This window comes from Chenopodium album, chromosome 12 (assembly GCF_948465745.1).
Source record: "Chenopodium album chromosome 12, dcCheAlbu1.1, whole genome shotgun sequence".
NCBI lineage: Eukaryota > Viridiplantae > Streptophyta > Magnoliopsida > Caryophyllales > Amaranthaceae > Chenopodium > Chenopodium album.
This window is the reverse complement of record NC_137845.1, coordinates 41,573,011-41,598,404: the sequence shown is the minus strand read 5'-3', so window position 1 is coordinate 41,598,404 and position 25,394 is coordinate 41,573,011. Positions and strand designations below refer to the sequence as shown.

Here is a 25,394-nt window from a genome sequence, read left to right as displayed (position 1 = left end):
ATCAGGTATTTTTATAATTTAAGTCATGCTAAATTATTAAATCCATACAAGTTAATTAGCTAGATTAAGTTTTGTTCAAATCGGTTTCAGATTGAATCGATCGAGTTAATTTTTGACACATGTAACTTAGGTGTAGCCAGGCCATATGTTACAAGGTCGATCATCCAGACGACTTAGCATTTGTTATATGAAATTCTCATTAACTTTGTCATCATATATATGTGCAAATTTTCAACCATAGTTTTGAATATTTATAAAAGTTAACTAGTATAGTACCCGTGCAATACATGGTTTTAATAGTTTGAATATTAAATCTCACAAGATCGAAACCAAAAGTTAGCTTAATGCATAATAGTGATATTTTTTACATTATTTGATTACTTGTTTACAATAATGTGTATCATGGTATTGTGTATCATAATTTTAATTCAATGTTGAAATTAAAATTTAGAGATATAAAAGGGTTTATTGCCTTAACATACTTTACCTTTGAGATAAGAATGACTCATGCGAGTCATGCCCATTCATCTATCTCATATATTACCTAGGGATGGCACGACCTATACCAGGTTAGACCCAACCCATATTTTAGGGTATGGGTTCTAAATGAATTGGGTAGGATATGAATCAATTTTAGACCCAAAACCCGACTAAGATCTGTACATATTTTTTTCTAATATAAAAAATTACATAAACCATAAGTTATCTAATCTAAAAAATCAGATGAAAGAAAAACCTGAAGAACCTAACTCTAAACTATAGCTGCCACTTCCCAAGTCAAACGACTCCTAATAGCTCCTACTCTCATCAAGTTGATTGCGTATGTGTTAGTAGTATATATTTTTAATGTATCTTTTTTTATATGAAGTTTATTTTGATATGCACTATGCAGCAAGATTGTTTAATATATCTATATGTATAGTCACACAAGTAATAGGATAATTATAATATATAAAAAGGATAATTAAGTGATTAAAAAGTCATAATTAGATCCATTATTTTGGACCTGTTTTAGACCTAAGACCCGCTAAACCCAGTATATCTAGGTATGAGACTGATTTATTTAGACCCAGAGGATCTGGGTCAGATATGGATCTGTAACACCCCAATAATTCTCTCTTAAAAACCTGTGAGAAACCTGTAAATAACCCGAACAAATCCAAGAGAATTACTGGTGTGCTACCGCCACGTGTTCAAACGTTAAGGCTATCTCAGAAGTTAGCAGCGGAAAACCAAAACAGTTTTAAATAAACCTCAAAGCAAAGTATTTAAATCAAAATAAGTATTACAAGTTGGAACCTTTAAGGCCCTTATTCAAAACCCAAAAGCATAAGTAAGTAATTAAAATTCAGTGTTAAAACAAACTTAAACCAAAAGAAATGGTGTCAAGTGAAATCGAGTTAAATAAAATCAAACTTGCAAGAAACGCGAAAATAAGCAACCAACTCTCTACTCAAGATCCCACAACCCTGATGAATGTTGCATGTGAGAGAACCTGTGGTTATTCTGCTCCCCAATATTACGAGTGTAAAAATTGGATCGTCACAGGGTCATTTGAAGGCGAAGGCCATGACCAAAGAAGGACACACACACAAAAGCACGCAATCAGCAAAGCTGAGTACATACAAGCTGCAAAGTAAAATAAGGAAGTACTTAACATGCTACTAATAATCAATCATACGCATCATTAAATCACAAACTCAACATACGACTCGATTATTTAACTTATTAAGACTCCACTAGCTAATAGTAGCTAACTCATTTCAATTTATTCATTGGATTTAGCAATAGACAAGGTTGTCCAACCCATGTCCCATTTGGAACATCAATAAAGAAAAACCCCATGCCTCCTTTCGGAAACATCAATAAACATCCAACGACCACGGGCGCGACTCCGTGACCGTAGTTAGTATGAGATCTCACCTAACTCCTAGTTTTGAAAAAGTATTTGAAATAAGAGACTCGTAGATCAGACGGCCTCGAGAAAAGTACACGGCTAATACCCCATGTACCCCAACCCCTGATTGTCATTACTCCAGAAGTGCACCAATCCAGAGTTTTATTGCTCATCCATCTTGCACTTTACGTGATTTACAGGTTTAGACTTGGTGATGACTCATATGCATAACAATTCAATCAGTCCAATATCAATTCAATCAAGTAAAACAACTTTTCAATTTCAATTCTTGATTTATTAGTGGCAAGCAACATTTATTATTTATTCCTTTACTACCTCGGTGTATAAACACCTTGAGTGCATAAGGCACCCCAAACTCTTAACCTTGTCTTATAAGACATGAACCATTCATTTACTCATCCTATTTCATTAAATCATGAATGAGTAATAATTAAATCATTTCACCAATCACATACCTTTGCCTCTAAGCACACTTTGCATAATTAGAACATAACCAATAATTACAATAAGGAATAGTGCACGTCAAAGGAAATTCACAATGTATAACCAAACAATTTAACCCAGTCATCCCTAGACATGATACTAAGTTCTCGATCCATCCTTATACATGCACCTAAAAGCAAGGTTTTGTAACTTGTACGTACCTTGAGTAAACAATTCGATTGGCCACTTTAAAGACTAGAAATCACCTTCTACAAAGTCCTCTCCTAAACCAAATAATAAGGAATAAATCAATACCCAAGCAAATAAATTTACAGCAATACTAAATTACTTTAAAACCTCTTAAATCGTCAAAACAAAGCCTTTAAATTGTCCCCAATAGCCATTAGTAGTAATATAACATTCCAACTATAAGTTTATATGTCAAAATTATGAAAATATAGTGTATAATATAAAATTCCAGCAAGTTCAATTCACCAGAATATGCTGAAAATTTACTTTATTAGTAGTTTTTGCAATTCAAATAATCTATACTCATCATATTTCATAAATAGTTGTTTAAAACATAAGGAAGCATACTAGACCTTTATTTTTGACTCAAAACTAATAAAAATCAGATTATATAAAATCTGAAAAATAAATTAAATTGCAAGATTCAAGCTTTTAAAGATCTACATACATAAATCAATAACTATAATAGTATATTTCACATTAAAACCTTCAAATCCTTCAAATAACCAACATAAAACTCCAATTTCACAAAATACATAATCTGAAAATTAATTTTAATTATGAAATTATGGGTTTTATTATTATGAAATCATAGTATTGATGACTAACTTGCTAAACACGTTTTCAAGCCCTAAAACATGAAAATTCAAGGTATAAACCCTAATTTTTACATAATACAAAATCTGAAAATTTTCAATAATAAACTAAACATGTTAAAACTCATAAATTTATAATCTTTTATACTTCATATGTATAATCAAACCATAATAATAACAATTTAAGAACAAAGATTAAAACTTTAATTAAAAATAACAAGAATAAGAGAAGGAGAAATAAGGGAAGGAGAAAGGGAGGAGACAACTGTTGGGCGGTGGCTGCTGGCGGCGCGCGGTGGCTGCTGGCGGCAGGGCGGTGGTGCTGCTGGCGGCAGCACTGTAGCAGCAGGTTTGTTGTTGTTTTTTTTTTTTTTTTTTTTTTTTTTTTTTTTTCTCTTTGATCGTGAAAGCAGTAGGAGGAGAAGAGGGCTCTTTTTTTTTTTTACGTGAGAGTTGAGGGAGGAGAAGGAGTATAAGGGTTTTTATTTGGGCTTTAATTTCCTAATTAGATTAGGAGTAGTATTTGGGTTTTGGGTTATGTTAGAATTACTAGCAAATTAATAAAAAAAAATACACTAGTTTATTTAAATCCTTCCATAAAAATAATTTAATTAATGAAATTACCATAAATATAATTACAAGAATAATATATAAATAAATTATAATTTAGCTTAAAATATGGGGGATTACAATCTACCCCTCTTAAAAGAAGTTTCGCCCTCGAAACTTAACCCAAAAACCATAATTTTCCAAAATCATTCAAACTTTTTGTGTTTTGTATTGCTGTAAATTGCTTGCTTCTTAACAAACATACTTAACAAATCGGACTTTGTACTCAATGAACTCATATTTAGCTTAAGTGTACATACTTTTATTGTATGTAAACGCAATAATAATGCATAATGATAACCAAAAACATGCAAAAACGTGCAAAATCAAGCAATAAATGGTATAATTGAGGTAAAAGCGCGAAATTACATCGCATTCTTCCCCCCTCAAAAGAAAAGAGTTACGCCCTCGTAACTCACCTCGTCAAATAACTCGGGATATTTGTTCCTCATTTCTTCCTCGGCCTCCCAAGTAGCTTCTTCATACTCCTGATTAGACCAAAGGACCTTCACTATCTTCACATCTTTGTTTCTAGTACTGCGCACTTTGTGATCTAGTATCTTTACTGGTCTTTCTTCATAAGTTAGAGACTCATCTAATTGAATAGTCTCCGGTTGCAAAACATGGGTCTCACTAGGCACATACTTCTTTAGCTGTGAAATGTGGAACACATCATGCATTTTCTCAAACTCCATTGGCAAAGCCAATCTGTAAGCCACCTTTCCCACACGTTGTAGGATTTCATATGGCCCCACATACTTAGCACTAAGTTTCCCTTTCTTGCCAAATCGCATCACACCTTTTGTTGGAGAAACTTTCAGAAAGACCTTGTCCCCAACATTAAACTCATCATCTCTTCTCTTTAAGTCAGCATAACTTTTCTGTCTATCTTGTGCTGCCTTGATACGCGACTGGATTAGTCTCACCTTGCCCACCATATCCTCAATGAAATCTGTACCCAAAGTAACCCGTTCACTGTAGTCATTCCAGCAAACTGGACTTCTGCACTTCCTTCCATATAGTGCTTCAAAAGGTGCCATCTTGATGCTTGCATGGTAACTGTTATTGTAGGAGAATTCTATCAAAGGTAGGTGATCCTCCCAATTTCCTTGGAAATCTAAAGCACAAGCTCGTAACATATCCTCCATAGTTTGGTTTGTTCTCTCAGTCTGACCATCTGTTGCAGGGTGAAAAGCAGTACTCATCTTCAATGTTGTCCCAAGGTTCTCCTGCACTTTTTGCCAAAACTTTGATAGAAACCTCGAATCTCTATCTGACACTATGTCCTTAGGAACTCCATGCAACCGAACTACATTCTTCACATAGACACTTGCTAGCTGCTTCTTTTTCCAGGTCTCTTTGATAGGAATGAACATCGCTGACTTAGTAAGTCTGTCCACAATCACCCAAATCGTGTCATTCCCAGAACGAGTCTTGGGTAGGCCTGTCACAAAGTCCATGGATATAGAATCCCACTTCCATTCCGGTATCTCCAAGGGTTGTACTTTTCCCATGGGTCTCTTGTGATCTATCTTCACCTTCTAGCACGTCAGACACTTGGATACAAACTCAGCTACCTCTCTCTTCATATTCGGCCACCAATAGAACTCTTTCAAGTCCTTATACAACTTATCTCCCCCGGGGTGAACTGAATAAGGTGTATTATGGCACTCCTCCATGATTTTTCTTTTAATCTCCTCGCACTTCTGTGGTATACACCATCTCTCTTTATATCTCAGACTCCCATCCTCATGAATCTTGAATTCAGTCTCCGCACCACTAGTCACCCGATCCCTAATCTTCTGAAACGACTCATCCTCCAGTTGCTTTTCCCTAATCTCCTCAAATATGGTAGGTTGGATGGTTAAAGCACTCAGTAATCCCTCTAACTCTCCTTGATTGATAACCTCAAGGTTCAGTCTCCTCATATCTTCACACAACTCATTAGCCACAATTAAAGCATTGACATTATGACTCGACTTTCTGCTAAGGGCATCAGCAACTACATTTGCCTTTCCCTCATGATACTGAATGTGGACATGGTAGTCTGTGAGGTACTCTAGCCATCTACGTTGCCGCATATTCAAATGATCTTGGGTGAAAATGTACTTTAGGCTCTTATGGTCTGTGAAGATCTTACAAGAAACACCATAAAGGTAGTGCCTCCAAATCTTCAAGGCAAACACAACAGCTGCAAGCTCCAAGTCATGGGTAGGGTAATTGACCTCATGTTTCTTCAGTTGCCTCGATGCATATGCGATCACCTTTCCATTCTGCTGTAATACTAGCACTGGTGCAGTGGTCAATCGCTCTTTGAGGGTTTGAAAAGCTGACTCACAACTCTCATTCCACTCAAACTTGCTCTGCTTCTTCATAAGGGTAGTCATGGGTCTAGCTATCTTCGAAAAATCCTTAACAATCCTTCTGTAATACCCAGCTAATCCCAAGAAACTACGAACATCAGTCACATTCTTAGGTGTGGGCCATTCACTTACTGTCTTAATCTTCGCAGGATCCACAGATACACCCTCTTTCGAAATGTAATGCCCCAAAAATGCAACCTTCTCCAACCAAAAATCACACTTAGAAAACTTAGCATACAACTTGTTCTCTCTAAGAGTTTCAAGGGTAGTTCTCAAGTGCTCAGCATGTTCTTCCTCATTTTTCGAATACACCAAAATGTCATCAATGAATACAACCACAAAAGGCATGAAACACTCGGTTCATCAAGTCCATGAATATGGCCGGTGCATTGGTTAACCCAAAAGGCATGACAGTAAACTCATAATGCCCATATCGAGTTCTAAAGGCTGTTTTGGGAATGTCTTTATCTGCAACCTTCAGCTGATGATACCCCGACCTCAAATCAATCTTCGAAAACACACTTGCCCCCTTTAGCTGGTCAAACAAGTCATCTATCCTAGGTAAAGGGTACTTATTCTTCACAGTCACATTATTCAGCTCTCTGTAATCAATACATAGCCTCAAGCTTCCATCCTTCTTTTTCACAAATAACACAGGTGCTCCCCAAGGTGATGCACTAGGCCTAATGAACCCCTTGTCTAACAACTCCTGTAATTGAGCCTTTAGCTCACTCATCTCAGCTGGTGCCATCCTATAAGGTGCTTTTGAGATAGGTGCAGCTCCTGGGACTAAATCAATGGTAAACTCAAGTTCCCTCTTAGGTGGCATTCCTGAAATCTCTTCTGGAAAAACATCTAAAAACTCATTCACAATGGGTACATCCTCCATCCGCCTACTCTCACTCATACTCAAATCTTGGACACAGCAAAAGTACAATGGACATCCCTTACTCACTAGCTTCTTGACTTTCAAAGCAGAAATGATCCCAAAACCCTTAGGCTTCCCTAAACGTCTATATGACACCGTCTTTCCCAAAGGATCTCTCAACTGCACCCTCTGCATCTCACAATCTATCTTGGCCTTGTATGAGCTCAGCCAATCCATCCCCAGAATTACATCCAAATCCCCTAGATTAAACTCAATAAGGTTCGAAGGGAAGATAACTTCTCCTATTTTCAAAGGCAAGCCTTTGAATACTCTATTACAATGGACAAGTTTGCCAGTAGGCAGACTAACCGACACATCAACATGACTGGACTCAGTTAAGTTTAATTTGCGCACAACTGAAGTAGAAATGAAAGAGTAAGCTGCTCCAGAGTCAAACAAAGTGTTGACAGAGGCAGAATGAATAGAAAAAGTACCAGTAACTACATCTGAGGACCTCTCAGCTTCTCCCTTGCTCATCACAGTCAAGCGTCCGGGAGTGTTGTTTCTTGCCTGGTAACCATTGTTGTTGTTGCCTGAGTTGTTGCTGTTGTTGCCAGATCTGTTGTTGTTGTTGCCTCCATTGCCGAACTTCCCATTCTGACCATTTCCAAACTTCCCATTCTGACCGTTTCCCCTGTTCCCCTGGTTGTTGAAGTTGTTAGGCCTCTGTTGAGTGTTCCCACCATTCCCACCATTTCCCTGTTGTTTCTGTTTGGTGTAACACTCATATTCCCTGTGCCCCTTCTTGTTACAGAACCGACAAGTCACTAAATTCCCATCACAATCTCTCCCAGGGTGGTTTCTCCTACACCTCTTACAATGGTAGGTTCTCTCTCCATTTCTAACAGTAGAAGAGTTGCTAGCAGTTTGGTCACCTCTATCAAATGAGTTCCCATTCCTAGGCCTCTTATAGCTACTTTGGTGCTCTGGTCTCCCAAAGTCCTTCCTCTTCTCCCCGGCCTTGGCAGTCTCTCCCACACTCTTAGAATTTAGGTGGTACATGTGGGCAGCTCTTTCATATACCTTGTCTAGAGTTTTAAATACCTTCCCCGCTAGGTCTTTTTGCAGTTGGTTAGTTAACCCTTGCTCAAATCTCTGAGCCTTCAGCTCCTCAGTGGGTACTACTTCAGGGGCAAACCTAGCAAGTGCCATAAACTTATTATAATACTCGGAGATTGTCATCTGCCCCATTTCCAAGTTTATGAACTCCTGGGCTTTTTGTTTCTTTAGGAAAGGAGGGTAGAATTTGTCTCTTAAAGCGGTTTTGAATACCTCCCACCCAAAGTTAGGCTTGGCTTTCACTAGCTCACAGTTATCTCTCCACCAAATGTCAGCTTCGTCCTTAAGATACATGGCTGCCTGATCCACCTTCAGATTATCAGGGCAGTTCAGTGCCACGAACAATTTGTCAAACTCGCGTATCCAGTTCTCTAAGAAGGTGGGGTCCGCACCTCCCTTGAACACTGGGGGTCTTACTTGTGCTAGCTTCTTGAACATTTCTGCCTGGGGGTCAAGTTGATCCCCTTGGTTTTGGTTCAGATTCTCTGCCAACATTCGGATGGCTTCAGCAAGGGCGGCGTTATTGGCCATTGTAGTTTTACGCCTGTAAATATAGGGACATCATACTCTAGTTCAAATACCATACGCATATACTCACAGAATCATCATAATAAATATCACGTATATTGGTTCAAAAGGGCACCTTGCTTTGCACCCCTTTGTCCCAAGTAGAATCATACAAATATAAACACAATTCACACCCAAATTCAAGTAAAGTTAAGAAAAATAATCCCCATACCACGTCACTCTTACTAGCTTGATAATAACCAAAGGAAATATCTTAAAATCTTTATTTAACTAACTTTAACTTTCTTTGGCTCACAAATATTAGTAAAATGAAACTTCTAATATAAAATAATGACTTTATTATAACTTAAATAAAAGTATGAATCCCAAAGAACAATAACTCTATAGCTTTAGCTACTTATTCAAATTAATCATCTAAAGCATACTATAATGAAGTTCTAATAACTATTATTAATGGCAAGTTGCCTTATTCATGCTAACTATACTCTAAAAAAAAAATATCTCAAGGTATCACATTGTTGTTCCTATCCTTCTTTTCATCATAGTTATTGATATCAAAGTCGGGATCCTTTTCATCATCTGAATCTTCAATAGTTATGTACTTGTGAAGCGGATTAGGATTCCTAGTAGCTCTTTTTCCCGCATTTGGATCTTCCAGTGGTGGTTGTAGCCATTCAAGGTCATCCTCATCTGGAAAGTCAATAAGGGTATAGTCCTTGAGCATTCTGTCATAAGTGTTAATCTTATGCTTCTTATTCTTCGCAGTTTTAAACTCATGTAAATATTGGTAGTCTTCCTCATCAGGATTATCTAGCGTCATAGTCCTTTCGTACCTCTCTAAGGTATCTTCACTTCGCACATCATTCTCATCCTCAGACATAACAATAGGGTTGTTCCTAATAGCATTATTCGTGCTTCCAGACTTGCTTACTGAATCACTCATCTCCTTTCTACGTCATCCCAACGCAACCAACATACAAAAGCATAACACAAGCACATCACAAAAAAAAACATCAATTAAGACATTAATTACTAAATGTTAGATAAATAAGGAAAATGACACTCCAAATGACAATAAAATGTAAAGGTATGTATGGAATATGCATGCATTCCCTTCTTAAGTCTACCCAAAGCTCACCAAGTAGACAAAATAAACTTCAAAATCATTTTAGATAAAACATTTCAAACATACCAAGTTTCGAAAAATCACTTTAGCCTTTGAACTTAAATCCTCAATGTTAGTTAGTTAGTTAGGCGCCTAAGACATGTTAAGCTAATTGGCTTTTAGTGGTAATTAAATCTAAACCTAAGCTCTGATACCACTTTGTAACACCCCAATAATTCTCTCTTAAAAACCTGTGAGAAACCTGTAAATAACCCGAACAAATCCAAGAGAATTACTGGTGTGCTACCGCCACGTGTTCAAACGTTAAGGCTATCTCAGAAGTTAGCAGCGGAAAACCAAAACAGTTTTAAATAAACCTCAAAGCAAAGTATTTAAATCAAAATAAGTATTACAAGTTGGAACCTTTAAGGCCCTTATTCAAAACCCAAAAGCATAAGTAAGTAATTAAAATTCAGTGTTAAAACAAACTTAAACCAAAAGAAATGGTGTCAAGTGAAATCGAGTTAAATAAAATCAAACTTGCAAGAAACGCGAAAATAAGCAACCAACTCTCTACTCAAGATCCCACAACCCTGATGAATGTTGCATGTGAGAGAACCTGTGGTTATTCTGCTCCCCAATATTACGAGTGTAAAAATTGGATCGTCACAGGGTCATTTGAAGGCGAAGGCCATGACCAAAGAAGGACACACACACAAAAGCACGCAATCAGCAAAGCTGAGTACATACAAGCTGCAAAGTAAAATAAGGAAGTACTTAACATGCTACTAATAATCAATCATACGCATCATTAAATCACAAACTCAACATACGACTCGATTATTTAACTTATTAAGACTCCACTAGCTAATAGTAGCTAACTCATTTCAATTTATTCATTGGATTTAGCAATAGACAAGGTTGTCCAACCCATGTCCCATTTGGAACATCAATAAAGAAAAACCCCATGCCTCCTTTCGGAAACATCAATAAACATCCAACGACCACGGGCGCGACTCCGTGACCGTAGTTAGTATGAGATCTCACCTAACTCCTAGTTTTGAAAAAGTATTTGAAATAAGAGACTCGTAGATCAGACGGCCTCGAGAAAAGTACACGGCTAATACCCCATGTACCCCAACCCCTGATTGTCATTACTCCAGAAGTGCACCAATCCAGAGTTTTATTGCTCATCCATCTTGCACTTTACGTGATTTACAGGTTTAGACTTGGTGATGACTCATATGCATAACAATTCAATCAGTCCAATATCAATTCAATCAAGTAAAACAACTTTTCAATTTCAATTCTTGATTTATTAGTGGCAAGCAACATTTATTATTTATTCCTTTACTACCTCGGTGTATAAACACCTTGAGTGCATAAGGCACCCCAAACTCTTAACCTTGTCTTATAAGACATGAACCATTCATTTACTCATCCTATTTCATTAAATCATGAATGAGTAATAATTAAATCATTTCACCAATCACATACCTTTGCCTCTAAGCACACTTTGCATAATTAGAACATAACCAATAATTACAATAAGGAATAGTGCACGTCAAAGGAAATTCACAATGTATAACCAAACAATTTAACCCAGTCATCCCTAGACATGATACTAAGTTCTCGATCCATCCTTATACATGCACCTAAAAGCAAGGTTTTGTAACTTGTACGTACCTTGAGTAAACAATTCGATTGGCCACTTTAAAGACTAGAAATCACCTTCTACAAAGTCCTCTCCTAAACCAAATAATAAGGAATAAATCAATACCCAAGCAAATAAATTTACAGCAATACTAAATTACTTTAAAACCTCTTAAATCGTCAAAACAAAGCCTTTAAATTGTCCCCAATAGCCATTAGTAGTAATATAACATTCCAACTATAAGTTTATATGTCAAAATTATGAAAATATAGTGTATAATATAAAATTCCAGCAAGTTCAATTCACCAGAATATGCTGAAAATTTACTTTATTAGTAGTTTTTGCAATTCAAATAATCTATACTCATCATATTTCATAAATAGTTGTTTAAAACATAAGGAAGCATACTAGACCTTTATTTTTGACTCAAAACTAATAAAAATCAGATTATATAAAATCTGAAAAATAAATTAAATTGCAAGATTCAAGCTTTTAAAGATCTACATACATAAATCAATAACTATAATAGTATATTTCACATTAAAACCTTCAAATCCTTCAAATAACCAACATAAAACTCCAATTTCACAAAATACATAATCTGAAAATTAATTTTAATTATGAAATTATGGGTTTTATTATTATGAAATCATAGTATTGATGACTAACTTGCTAAACACGTTTTCAAGCCCTAAAACATGAAAATTCAAGGTATAAACCCTAATTTTTACATAATACAAAATCTGAAATTTTCAATAATAAACTAAACATGTTAAAACTCATAAATTTATAATCTTTTATACTTCATATGTATAATCAAACCATAATAATAACAATTTAAGAACAAAGATTAAAACTTTAATTAAAAATAACAAGAATAAGAGAAGGAGAAATAAGGGAAGGAGAAAGGGAGGAGACAACTGTTGGGCGGTGGCTGCTGGCGGCGCGCGGTGGCTGCTGGCGGCAGGGCGGTGGTGCTGCTGGCGGCAGCACTGTAGCAGCAGGTTTGTTGTTTTTTTTTTTTTTTTTTTTTTTTTTTTTTTTTTTTTTTTTTTCTCTTTGATCGTGAAAGCAGTAGGAGGAGAAGAGGGCTCTTTTTTTTTTTTACGTGAGAGTTGAGGGAGGAGAAGGAGTATAAGGGTTTTTATTTGGGCTTTAATTTCCTAATTAGATTAGGAGTAGTATTTGGGTTTTGGGTTATGTTAGAATTACTAGCAAATTAATAAAAAAAATACACTAGTTTATTTAAATCCTTCCATAAAAATAATTTAATTAATGAAATTACCATAAATATAATTACAAGAATAATATATAAATAAATTATAATTTAGCTTAAAATATGGGGGATTACAGGATCCACCTCCAAAAATTCGACTCTAGGTCTGGGTCTTCTTAGACCTGACCCAAATCCGACTCATTGTCATCCCTAATATTACCCTTAATTAGATCCATTATTTTGGACCCGTTTTAGACGTAAAGTATATCTAGGTATGGGACTGATTTATTTAGACCCAGAGGATCTGGGTCAGATATGGATCCCACCTTCAAAAATCCGACTCTAGGTTTGGGTCTTCTCAGACCCGACCCAAATCTGACTCATTGTCATCCCTAATATTACCTGTATGTATTCTTTTGGTTTAATCAACATAATAAAACTCTCTTTTTGTCCCATAATGTAGGCATAAAATTTTGAATCACGTATTTATGTTACCCCCCAAGATAATTTTAAATCCTAGATCTAAAGACAAAGATAACCTTTAGCAAAAACAAAGTTAGCTTCCACCGGAATTATGAGAGCCACATAAGTAAATTTATCTTCCTCAATTCTATCATGCTTACGGAAGTAGCAAGAAAATCACCATTATCACAAATATTGTGGTCAAAGACATGCATAAGCGGCCACTAAATTTTGGATTAAATCCATCACATGATTTTCATTATTACCAGTAATTCAAACATTTATTTTTTCAAATGTAAGATTTCTATATTTATTTACACCCTTTGATTGTGGGTGATGATTTTTATGTTGCTTTGCAGTTGCATTATAGTGAGTAGCTAAGTTTGTTTTTTTTGTAATTGGATATCATATTTGGATAAGTAGAATTAGAGGGTAAAATTGTAGACATAGAGGCTACACTCTATAGGATGATACGAAGTGTAAGATATTTTAATCATATATATTATATGGATATGATCATATGAGGAAATACTACAATATTTTAATCATATATATTGTATAAGATATTTTAGAATCAGGGAAATCATATTAACAAATTAATCTATTATGCCTAAATATTCTCTTATTTCCTTCCCATTTATACTTTTTGTTTATTATTCTTTATGACATTATCTTGTGATCTTTGACAATTATATTGAAATGTTAAATAGTGATGTAATAATCGTAATATTTTTAGTATTATAGATTAAAGTATATTATTATAAATACATTTTGGCTGCAATTGAATATTTCACCTTACCTCAATTAGCTAGCCGTTTAGTGTTAAAAAAAAAGCTAGCTATTAATGTATGTCATAAGCTATAATATAATATAATGATCATATAGTGATTCTATTTATCATTTGAATCTTCATATTTATGTGAGAACTCACACCTTATGTGAGGACAAATCTCAGGCGCTAGATTAAATCAAATCCAACAGCTGAGATTATAACCCAAAGCCTGAAAACCTCTCTCCTCTATTTTGTCTGCAAATCAAAGATCTATTAATGGAGATTGTTTTTCTACGCTCTTCCATTTCTTTGCTTTTGCTCATCAATTTCTTCGATTTTGCTCGTCAATTTCTCGCGATAATCTGTTAATTTTGAAACATGTTTTTGCGATTTTGATTTCGAAAATTAGGTTTTTTGCCAAAATCTGGTTGTGCGATTTTCGATTGCGAAAATTCGAAACATCACAAAATTTTCATCATCCTTTGTTGTTCTCATATACTTAAGGCGCTGTAAGTTAATTTGATTTTGATTTTCGTTGTTGTCTATGATTTAATTTGAATTTTAAATCAAGATTGTGCGATTTTGATTACAAAAATTTGGGTTTCACATTTTTTAATTTTGATTAATGTATTATTTTGTATTCATTCGTTGCACTTGATTAACAACAAGCTATATTATTGATGTAAAAAAATTTTCAGAGCATCCATATAGGTTTTGTTGATAAATTAAAGTAGCATTGAAATGATTGTGTAGTCTGGTAGAGGTTTAAGCTACAGATAAACATATATTTTGGCATTCTAATGAATGATTATTATCATTAGTTTTGAGTAATTATGGCTTACTTTTGAGATACATTGATTAATTTATGATATACTTTGTTGAATTTTTTATTGTGTTTGACTTAATTCGATTTTTGAATCAATTTTTTTACTATTTTGATTGGGGAAATTAAGAATTACACAACTTCAGTCATATGTTTCTGTTGGTTATTTAAGCTTACGTGATAACTAAATCTGAACCATGTCAATATATTTTTGCTTATGTAATTTACTTTTGAGTTTATGTCATTTACTTATGAGTTAATGGAAGTGGTTGAGTATTATTTGGTTGTGTGGTTTTGATTATAATGGCTGCGTGGAGAGTTGTTGTGTGGGGGGTGATGTTTATTAGAAGCAGCAAGACTTATTTGTTGTGGCCTTGGGCGTTGTGTGAATAGTGTGGGCTATCTGTGGCCAGGGAGGATGGGTGTGATGCTATGTCACTAGCTGTTTTTGAGTGCGTTAGACAGTTGGGCATGTGGTGTATTGCAGGATAGCTGAGGCTAACATCAAGTGGGTGGCAATGAACAAACAATTCTTTGTTCATTTTATCAAATGAGCAAACAATTATTCTTTGTTGATTTATCAAATGAGCTGATTAATTAAAAATTTATAACATAGAAAATGATTTAAAACATATGATAAAACTTATTAGCTCAATTGGTAGAGCATTATGCAAATGCATAGGGGATGATCCTATATAGGTTATCTCTATAAACAAAATTAATTAAAAAAAAAAATCAAATTCATAGTAAATTATAAGAGCAAAAAAAGTCAATTGATTTTTTGCTCATTTAGAAAATGAGCAAATAGTTAGTTGCTCATTTGTCAAATAAGCAAATACTTAGTTGCTAATTTAACAAATGAGCAAAAACTTAGTTGCTCATTTGTCAAATGAGCAAATAGTTAGTTGCTCATTTGTCAAATGAACAAACATTCTTTAATCATTCATTAAATCAACAAGCATTTACAAATGAGCAACCATTAGTTTGCTCAATTGTCAAATAAGCAAATTATTAGTTATTCATTTGTAAAATAAGCAAACATTTCTTTGATCATTTGGAAAATGAGCAATCAATTTTTTGATCATTTGGGAAATGAGCAACCAATTTTTTTACTCATTTGTCAAATGAGCAAATAGTTAATTGCTCATTTGTCAAATAAGCAAATACTTGGTTGCTAATTTACCAAATGAGCAAAAACTTAGTTGCTCATTTGTCGAATGAGAAAATAGTTAGTTGCTCATTTGTCAAATGAGCAAACATTTCTTTAATCATTCATTAAAACAACAAGTATTTCTTTGTTCATTTGTGAAATGAGCAATAAATTATTTGCTCACTGGACAAATGAGCAAATATTTCTTTACTCATATGTCAAATGACCAACTAGTTCGTTGTTCATTTGTAAAATGAGCAAATATTTCAAAAAAACGCTAGGTATAAAAGTCACCATAATATAACCTCCACAAAAGTCACCATAATCAAGTCACCACAAAAGATCCAATTATGATTCAAATATAATACCACCATTTTTACATCATTTAAAGACTAACAAAGATCTAATTTCGATTCAAACTAAGTAACTAAGTAACCACCATAATATTAAAGTATGTAGTGAGCAACATTGTTTTGGTCTTTTGCATCAATCGGCCAAAATGAGCAATATTTGTTTACTCATTTTAAGAAAAGGGTAATCATAAGTCAAATGTAACTATTGTGAATATAACATCCAACTATGTTCATCTAATTGAATATAATTGTAAATGTTTTAAACAGCTAGGTAGTAGCCTATGTAGGATTTGAACCTACATCTTCTGTGCAATGTAAGAACACAGTGCTCGACCAATTGAGCTAATAGGCTAACAATTTTTTATTACCCAACAACACACCAATGTAGGAACTAGTAAAAAAAAAGGTCAATCTTTGCAGGTCAGATCATAGGAGATATCAAAGGCAAAAAAAGATTGATGAAAGATGAGATTTATATATAATAGGTCATCGAAAAATGTTATCAATATTTTGCTCATTTGTCAAATGAGCAAAAACTTAGATGCTCATTTGTTAAATGAGCTAATTGACTCTGTTGTGCGGTAATCTAATTAGATAATCTAATATGGCCCTATTCATCATTCATCATTTAGATAATTTATAACCTTGTATGATTTTGCTAATAATCTATTCGTTGGGCAAAGTCCCAAGCTTTAATTCTACTACCGATGTTGATTTCTTCAACAATTCTGGGCTTTGTGGACCTTCTCTAAGTCCTTGTCAAAAATCATTAGGAATGTCCAATACTGGAGTTATTATTGTTGTTGCAGTATCCAGAGTAACTGTTGGTGCCATAGGAGTAGGCCTCGCTATGTTCTTCTGTGCACGTAGAGTCTCAGTAAAGAAAAAAAAAAGAAGATAGTATACCGAAGGAAACAAATGGGCTAAGAGTATCAAAGGGATGAAGAAAATCAAGGTAAATCAGATTCAAAATTTATTATATTGTAAAGAGGTTGCAGGACACTCAACACTGTGAGGAAGAGTTTGTGTGTGGAATGGCTACACTTGGGTTAAACATCATGACCTAGTTCCCCTCATAGGTTTTTGTCTTGCTGGTAAAGAGAACTCATTAGTTTACAAGTATATGAAAAATACTACTCTTTATGATTAGTTGCATCCAGGAGAGGATGGTTGCTCCATGGAATGGCAAACACGACCTTAAATTTCCATAGGGGCAGCTAGAGGCTTAACATGGCTTATATGATTTTATCTTAAGGATGGTTGCTCCATGGAATGGCAAACACGACCTTAAATTTCCATAAGGGCAGCTAGAGGCTTAACATGGCGTATATGATTTTATCTTAAGTATTTGCTCATTTGAATCATTGAATCACAAGACATAAAAGGTATCAATCGTTTTTACTCATTTGAAAAATGCGCAAATAAGTATTTTATATTTGCAACTACCAAAGCATTGAGGGTTTGATTCCCTTAGAAAAGGACATTATAATACTCAAATGAGAGGAAAATGGCCTATAAGTTGACAAATGAGCAAATAATTGTTTCCTCATTTGACAAATGAGCAAGAATTATTTGTTCACTTAACATATGAGCAAACAATTATTTGTTTATTTTGAAAGATTTGAAAGATTTGAAGCACCAACAGCAAGCATGAAATGTGAAAGACTTACATTATTTTTCTTCAAACCTGAATTCCACTTTTGCAAACCCATATATGTTTCCATATGCCTCATCATTGCAACTCCACAATGAAAATGATCATCATCTAAAGACATCAAGGTAAATCAAGCACAACATACTCCATAAAATTGATCTCTTTCGACAAATCAACACTTTGTATAGTTCCTTCACCATCAATGAAATATGAAAATGCGCTTTTCTGAAAATGAACAAATAAATTAAAATAAGAGCAAAAATAGGCAGAACAAATATAGTCGGAACAAATATAGGCATAACAAACTCCTTATTTCTCTCTGACTATGACTATCTATAAGTTAATGTGCTCACACTACACACTATACACTGGACACCCAACACAACTCTCCCAAATAGCCACACAACTACACACACCTCAACTAGAATGCCCAGTGACAGACACAAACACAAACACACAAAAATACAACCAATTAGATCATAAAAATAAGCTAATTTCAAGTAAATGAAAAGAACACCTAAAAATCAAACAAATCAAAACTAAAACGAAAAATTGAACAAATCAAAACCAAAACAAATAATGCACTTGAGCAATAGAATATGAAATTTTCACAAATAAGCAAAGTTACAGTAAATGAAATGAACTCCTACAATTCAAACACATCATAACCAAAAGGAAAAATTAAACAAAGACGTATATGAAACAATAACTTACTAGACAATACACTATTTTGGAGTAATAAAAAAATTCAGATCGAAACCCTAGTCCTACAAATTGTAAAACAGAAGCCTAAATCAAGCAATTAATTGCAAAATTGCAAACATATAATTGAAGAATCCCTAGAATAACAATCAAAATCACAAATACACAAACAAATGATCAGGGAAACACTAATTTCGCAATCAAAATCACAAAAAACTTGTTAAAAAATCGAAAGTAAATTAAAGAAATATAATGATAACAAAAATCAAATCAGAAAAGCTAACCGGCAATAAATTTTTTTAAGCAATGAGCAAAGATGAGAAGTTGGATTTTGAGAAGTGAGGACCTGCGAAAATCAGAAAAATCGCAAGAGTGAATTTACAAGAGGAGAGAGAATATGAAGGAGGAGAGAGAAAATGTAATGAAGAGAGAGAAAGTAAAAATGAAAACTGAGAAGATTGAGGGTAGTCATTCAAGCTGTGAAATTACACATTTAACCTTAATGAGGCAGATTGATAGAGTCGTTAGATGACCTCAATCCAAAGGTCTATATTTATTCCCACATAAGTTGGGGTTCTCACATAAGGGATGTGTCCTCACATGATCCCATTTCTATATATATATATATATATATATATATATATATATATATATATATATATATATATATATATAACAACCTAAGTAGGCCAGGAAGAAGTATACAAGTGTATATCCTAGCTAGTATATATATTGTATTCATCTTTATTTTGTATTCTATGTCATAAGCTACACTATAAATATGAGCGATTGTATAATAATGCTTCTATTTATCATTTGATTTTTTTTTAAACTTTAATTTTAAAATTAATGGATCTTTTGTTTATTATTATGAAGGACTAATTAATCTAACTACATATTAAGACTCATATATTCTACCTCATATAGATGAATCTTTTACATTAGCATTTCGAAGTATTATTTTGGCATGCATACATATTAATTTTATGAATATTATTACTGTTAAATTCAAATCTAAAATTGGGAAAAAAAAATATTAGACGAATCAAATAATGAATATTCTGTAAAAATTTACTAAAATCAAAAGTCGGCAAATTGATCACACAATAATACTCGTTTACATTTAGTTATATATGATAGCATATACATTATTTACTAATTTAATCAGATCACTATTTGGAATCTTTATAATTTATATACAGCTCAATTAAATGCCTTATTTTGTTAACTAAATTCTATGATATCATTTTATATGATATAAAATATTTTTACTATATATACTACCATATTTAGTTATATAAGATATTCTTTATTGTCAATTTAAGGAGATCGATTAGTGATTATTAGTAACTAAAATGATTCCTTTAGATTGCACATTAATATATGCTGCAATAAACTTTAGAATTACCATAAGTAGCATTATTATGTAATTAGGCGGGAAAAATTTTATTGTAAGAGCGCCATATATCAATTTTAGGTTGAATGTCCTCTGTTTTAGTATAATTATAGATAGATAGATAGATAGATTCTCAAATGTATTAAATTTCGAATGCCCTAGATATATTAGCCGCCTCTATAGTAGTATTGTAATTCATCATTTTCCACCTAAAATGTAAGACTAGTTATTTCCCATACCTATTGTTCCTAGAATTTGTTATATACACCCTGGTGCACCGTACACCCAACTAATTCAAGGTTAGTTTTTACTCTTCATTTAATGATTAAATAAAAAACAATCATCAAAATAAGAATAAAATACTCATTGGTGTACAGTGCACCCGGATGTATATAACAGTCTCTCCATTATTCCTTAGTAATAGAGAAATAAGCTTAAGATCTTAAAATCTTACTCTTGATACCAATTTGTTAGGAATGGGTGTAATTGTGTTCATTTGATTAAATTAATGCGGAACTAGTCAATGAAAAATAATAATGAGAAAAACAATAAAGAACGAAGATAAACAAAGAACACAAGAATTTACGTGGTTCGGCAAATTAGATCTATATCCTCGGAGAAAGAAACAAGAGAATAATACAAGGAGTCCTAATCTTAATGGCTCAAAAGGTAGTATCTAATTGATCAACGAAACGGTCATTTTATTATAATACAGTGATACCTTAATAAAACCCTAAATTGTTCCCCAATTATATTCAAATAGCTATCATAGAAGAAATATAGTTTTAGAAAATTTTCCATAAAACAGTTAAGCTTAAACCGGATTAAAAAAACTGAAATTTCCAACTAGGCATGGATTTCTGGTCGAGTACTTCGTCGATCATCATCATATTTCCAGCATCGTTAGTTCTTCATAAAACGACCATTACTTTCTCGTTTCTTATCGGAATTGGGTGTATGACCTATCGTTAGAACGCTCTTGAAACAAGCTATCACCTCTAGCTTGAATCACCTCAAAGTCACTTATAGTATGAGTGATATATGCATTCAAAGTCAGCCATGCTAGATTTCGAGTCACAATTTAACACCAACTTTCATGTTCTTGGCTATTTTGGACTCTTTACTAGCTACAATGAGTTCGTTATATTTATGTAGACAGAATTTGATGCCTGAACTATGGGGGCAAAATACACGTTTTTTTTTTTTTTTTTTTTTTTTTTTTTTTTTTTGACAAAGAAAACAAACAATAAAAAAGACCAAGAAATAGAAATACGACGACGAGCTTGAGTCGCAAGCCAATGAGCCGGCGAGACCCATAAGCGAGGGACCTTCTTAATTCTACAGGCTGAAAGATCCCTAATTTTGTCTCGGATAGCTCCAAGCAACCAAACACAAGATATATCATCCGCATACTCCTTAGTAAGAAGGGACACCACCTTAGCACAATCCATAAAAACCTGTAAACGAACAAACCCCTTACGCCTAGCCGCTCTAAACGCCCACAAGCACGCTTGAAGCTCTGCCTGCAGCGCCGATCCTGCTCTAGTGGCCCTCATGCCACCATCAAACACCCGATCCGAGTGAAGATCTCGGAAAACCCAACCTATGCTTGCAATATTATCATGAACGTTCCAGGCTCCATCAAGTAAAAGGCGACAATCTAGGATATCTAAATCGGACCCCCCCGGAGACAACTTGTCAACAGAGGCAAAGAAGTAACTAGACGGGAGTGGTTGGTCGGAACTATGTGTTGAGAAAAGGCAGAGGCCTCTTCGCCCCGAGAAACCCATTCCGCAGCCAAGTGCAAAATCAGTGTTGGAGAAGCCACTACATGGCGAAAGATCTTGTGATTATGGGATAACCATACAACCCACATGAAGGAAACGAAATATGACAAACCATTCCAATCCTTGACATCCTTATAAGCTGCAACTGTATCCGTGAACCAAACATTAAAAGGCTTATCCTGTAGTGAAGCTCGAGAGATGGCCAAAAGACCGCTAACTAACAAGTCAGAAACAAGCGCACAATCTCGAAACAGGTGAGAAGTTGATTCACAATTTTGATGGAAAAAAAAGCAGACAGGAGATACAGGCATCCCTCGCTGATAAAGATGATCTGCTAGGGGCAAGGCATCGTGCAACAACTTCCAGACAAAAACCTTCAATTTTGGAAGAAGAAAGAGTCCCCAAAACTGTTTCCACCATGTATTAGAAGGCGGTACGCTGGCCACAGAGGCCATTTTTGAAGGAATTATGTCTTCGATAAGTGCAATTACTAGATATATCAAGGATCACTAATTATGGAGATAATAAGTTCGTTCTTTTGGGTCGTCATTGTCTATTGCTAGATTATGATAAATGATCTTTGGGCTAGTCAAATAGTCCAAAGCCCTTTAGAATGGATCCTATGAGGTCACACAACACGAGTATTGGGTTAAACAAGTTAGAGGCCCATTAATGGGCCTCATGAGATTATGACAAACCATAAAGAGTGTTGGGCTAGAGTAGGTTGATTAGGAATAGGTGTTTGGGCTTAACATGGACTCTTATTTAGAGATGTGATCTATAAATAAGATCCATGACTTAGATGGACATAACAATTGACAAGTTAGTTAATTGTAAATCAAGCAACCAAGCCCCATAACCCTAATCCTCTCTCTCTCACTCACGGCCCTCTCTTTCTCCTCCCCTTGTCCGTACGGCCACCCCCTTGTGGTGGTTCGTGTGTTGGCTCGTGGTGGTTCGTGGTTGGTTTATTGCTATCTCTTCTCCGTAGAAGGTCGAGTGAAGAGTTCAATTGCATCTAACTAGCATTAGTGGAGGTTTAATCCGTGCTCGTGGACCAAGTAGAGGAATTACACTTAAGGTTCTTTGTCTCCCTTGTTTTTGCTCGATCACACGTGGAATCACGCTTCAAAGGTATAATTACTTATTCTTTATGTGTTGTGCATTGATCTTGGTTATTAGATGCTTATGAATAAGATTCATGAAATTCTGCTTAGAGTATCTAAATCCCTACAGTGGTATCAGTTAGCCTATGCATGTACATATATTGAATATTAATTCTTTGATAGTCCACAATTTTAATTCAATTAGGAAGGAGAATAATTTAATTATGGGTCAATTATTATTTTAAATGTGATTTAACTTATAGAATTATTAAAAATTGTTTAATTTGCTAAAAAACTAGCCTAAAAATATCCGAATTTTGGCCCTATATGTTCGAAAATTCAAACCCCCCCAAACCCTAATTCGAATTTTTTCGAAAACCCTAAACCCCAAATTGTGATTTTGTGTTTTGGTTTTTATTTAATTCGATAACCTATGTGCTTTATGATTTTAATCTATTTGATTTCATGTTAAATTATGAATTTTTCATGATCAAATTATTTAATTTAAGAGTTAAATTGAATTGGGGATTAATTTCATGAAGAACCCTAATTTCAAGATTGAATATGATTTAATTTTGAAATTAATTAGACCACATAAAATTAATTTAATTTTAACAAAAGAAATTGTTTTAATTTAAATTAAAATAAAAAAAAAAAAGGTTTTGTGTGCGGTAGCCGCGGCTGGGTGGCGCAGCCACAGCGGCTGCAGCTACAGGTGGTCCGGAGGGAGGGGCGGGGCGAGGCTGCAGGTCGGAGAGCAAGGGTAGCAACAGCAGCATCGTGCAACAGTTGCGCTGCACTGCTGCTGCGCCGCTACTGTGCAGCGTACACTAGCCGGTGTATGGCCGCCGTGGCTGGCTTTGGCTGGCCACACCACGGTGGCTGGCGCACTATTTTCAAAAAAAAATTATTTTATTTTTGATAAAATCAGATTTCAAAATTAAAATTAGAGAGGATAAGTTTTGATTTTGAAAAGATAATTATCAAAATTAAAGTTGTTAATTTTGTTAAGTTTGGATAATTATTGAGCAAAAAATTCTATATGGATAATAATTGATTAAATAATGTGATTATCCCATAATTATTTTAGAATAATAATTGATATAAAATTATGTGATTGGCTAGGCAATCAGGATAGAATCTCCTAAATTAGCTAGGATAATCATGGAAAATAAATATGATTTATCTTCCATAATTAAAATAAGATTTGATTCTATCTCATACCTAAGATAGAATATATGATATTTTATGATTGGTAATGAATAATATATGATATTATCTAATTGCAGTAACTTAATTAAAATATGAGATATTTAGAGCCGTGTTTCCTTAATTGTGAACATTTGATGTTGTAGTTTAGGAAAGCTTGATGAGTGATTTATTATATGGCATTTATAATATATGATGTTATTTATTTCTATATATAGACTGGTATGTCCCATAGATTCTAAATACGATATGCGCATCGTTTCGTATTTTTGTAATCTAAATACGGTCTGCGTACTGTTAAGTGTTTTTGTAATTTATTTTATTTTATTTAAGTAGTAGATAGAATAGAATAGTATTACAGGTTGCAGTTGATCCAAGAAGCCAATGGAGTGAAGGCCCAAAGGAGCTAGATGGATGAGATCCATAAAGGTTCAAGTGGGAGTTTTACTTTATTAGTTTTTAGGATTAAGGGGCCATACTATGTCATGTTTTATTTATGCATTAGTAGATTATGCATGTTAGATATTATTGATGTTTGTGATGATGCGCTAGAGTTCACTAAATAATCACAACATAATAAATCTAGGTCCCGGTAATATTGAGGTTGCTTTTCTAATTAAAAACCCAATAAACCTTTGATATTTATGATAGGTCATGCCAAAGCTGGGTGTCATTTTATATCTTGGGAGAGTTGGGGTAAATCAAGTTTTACAATTTTAATTGGTTATACTCAACAAGGTTACCTAAAGAGTTTAGAACCTTGAAGCAAAGGGTAATAATTAAACATGTGATGATTAATTATTCAACCAAGAGTTACAAGAGTTGTAATCAGTAAAGAGTTTACTCACCTTGAAAATGTAATGGTTGATGGTAGGGCCAAAGTCCGGTCAATTATTGCACAAATAAAGGGTCTTGAAATCATTTAATTCAATTGGAATCAATTAATATTGAATGAAATGTTTTAAAGTTGCCTATATAATAGGCTAAAGGTGCTTCAAATTTTATTAAACATAATTATCGAACTTTGCCTCGTTTTGATTTTGTAGATGAATAACTTTAATGACAACACTTATTTTCCAACCAAACTGAAAACAAGGCTTAATCTCAGAAACTTCAGGGATTGGGAAGAAGAGCTAAGAAATGTTCTTAGGAGCCACAGTCTCGAGGCTCGACTCTACGTTCCCATTGAGAGCAGATTCACAGTTGGTTTCACTCCTGATAGGCGTTCGAAAGATGTTTCATATGCAGAGAAAATCAAGGAACTCATATTGGCATCTATTCCAACTTGTTGGAAAAGAAGGTTCAAGGACTATGAGTTAACCAATCTGTACA

At 34.2% G+C, this 25,394-nt stretch overlaps 1 protein-coding gene across 1 annotated transcript; it reads right to left on the bottom strand.

Moving 5' to 3' along the window:
- Positions 1-6,021: 6,021 nt before the first annotated feature.
- Positions 6,022-8,676, bottom strand: LOC145571183 (uncharacterized). The gene is made up of 4 exons (XM_081630257.1): positions 7,839-8,676; positions 7,114-7,466; positions 6,229-6,356; positions 6,022-6,124 (listed from the first exon to the last, which is right to left on the bottom strand). Exons 1-4 carry the CDS (start codon positions 8,674-8,676, stop codon positions 6,022-6,024), a joined length of 1,422 nt encoding a protein of 473 aa, XP_081486383.1.
- Positions 8,677-25,394: the final 16,718 nt, after the last annotated feature.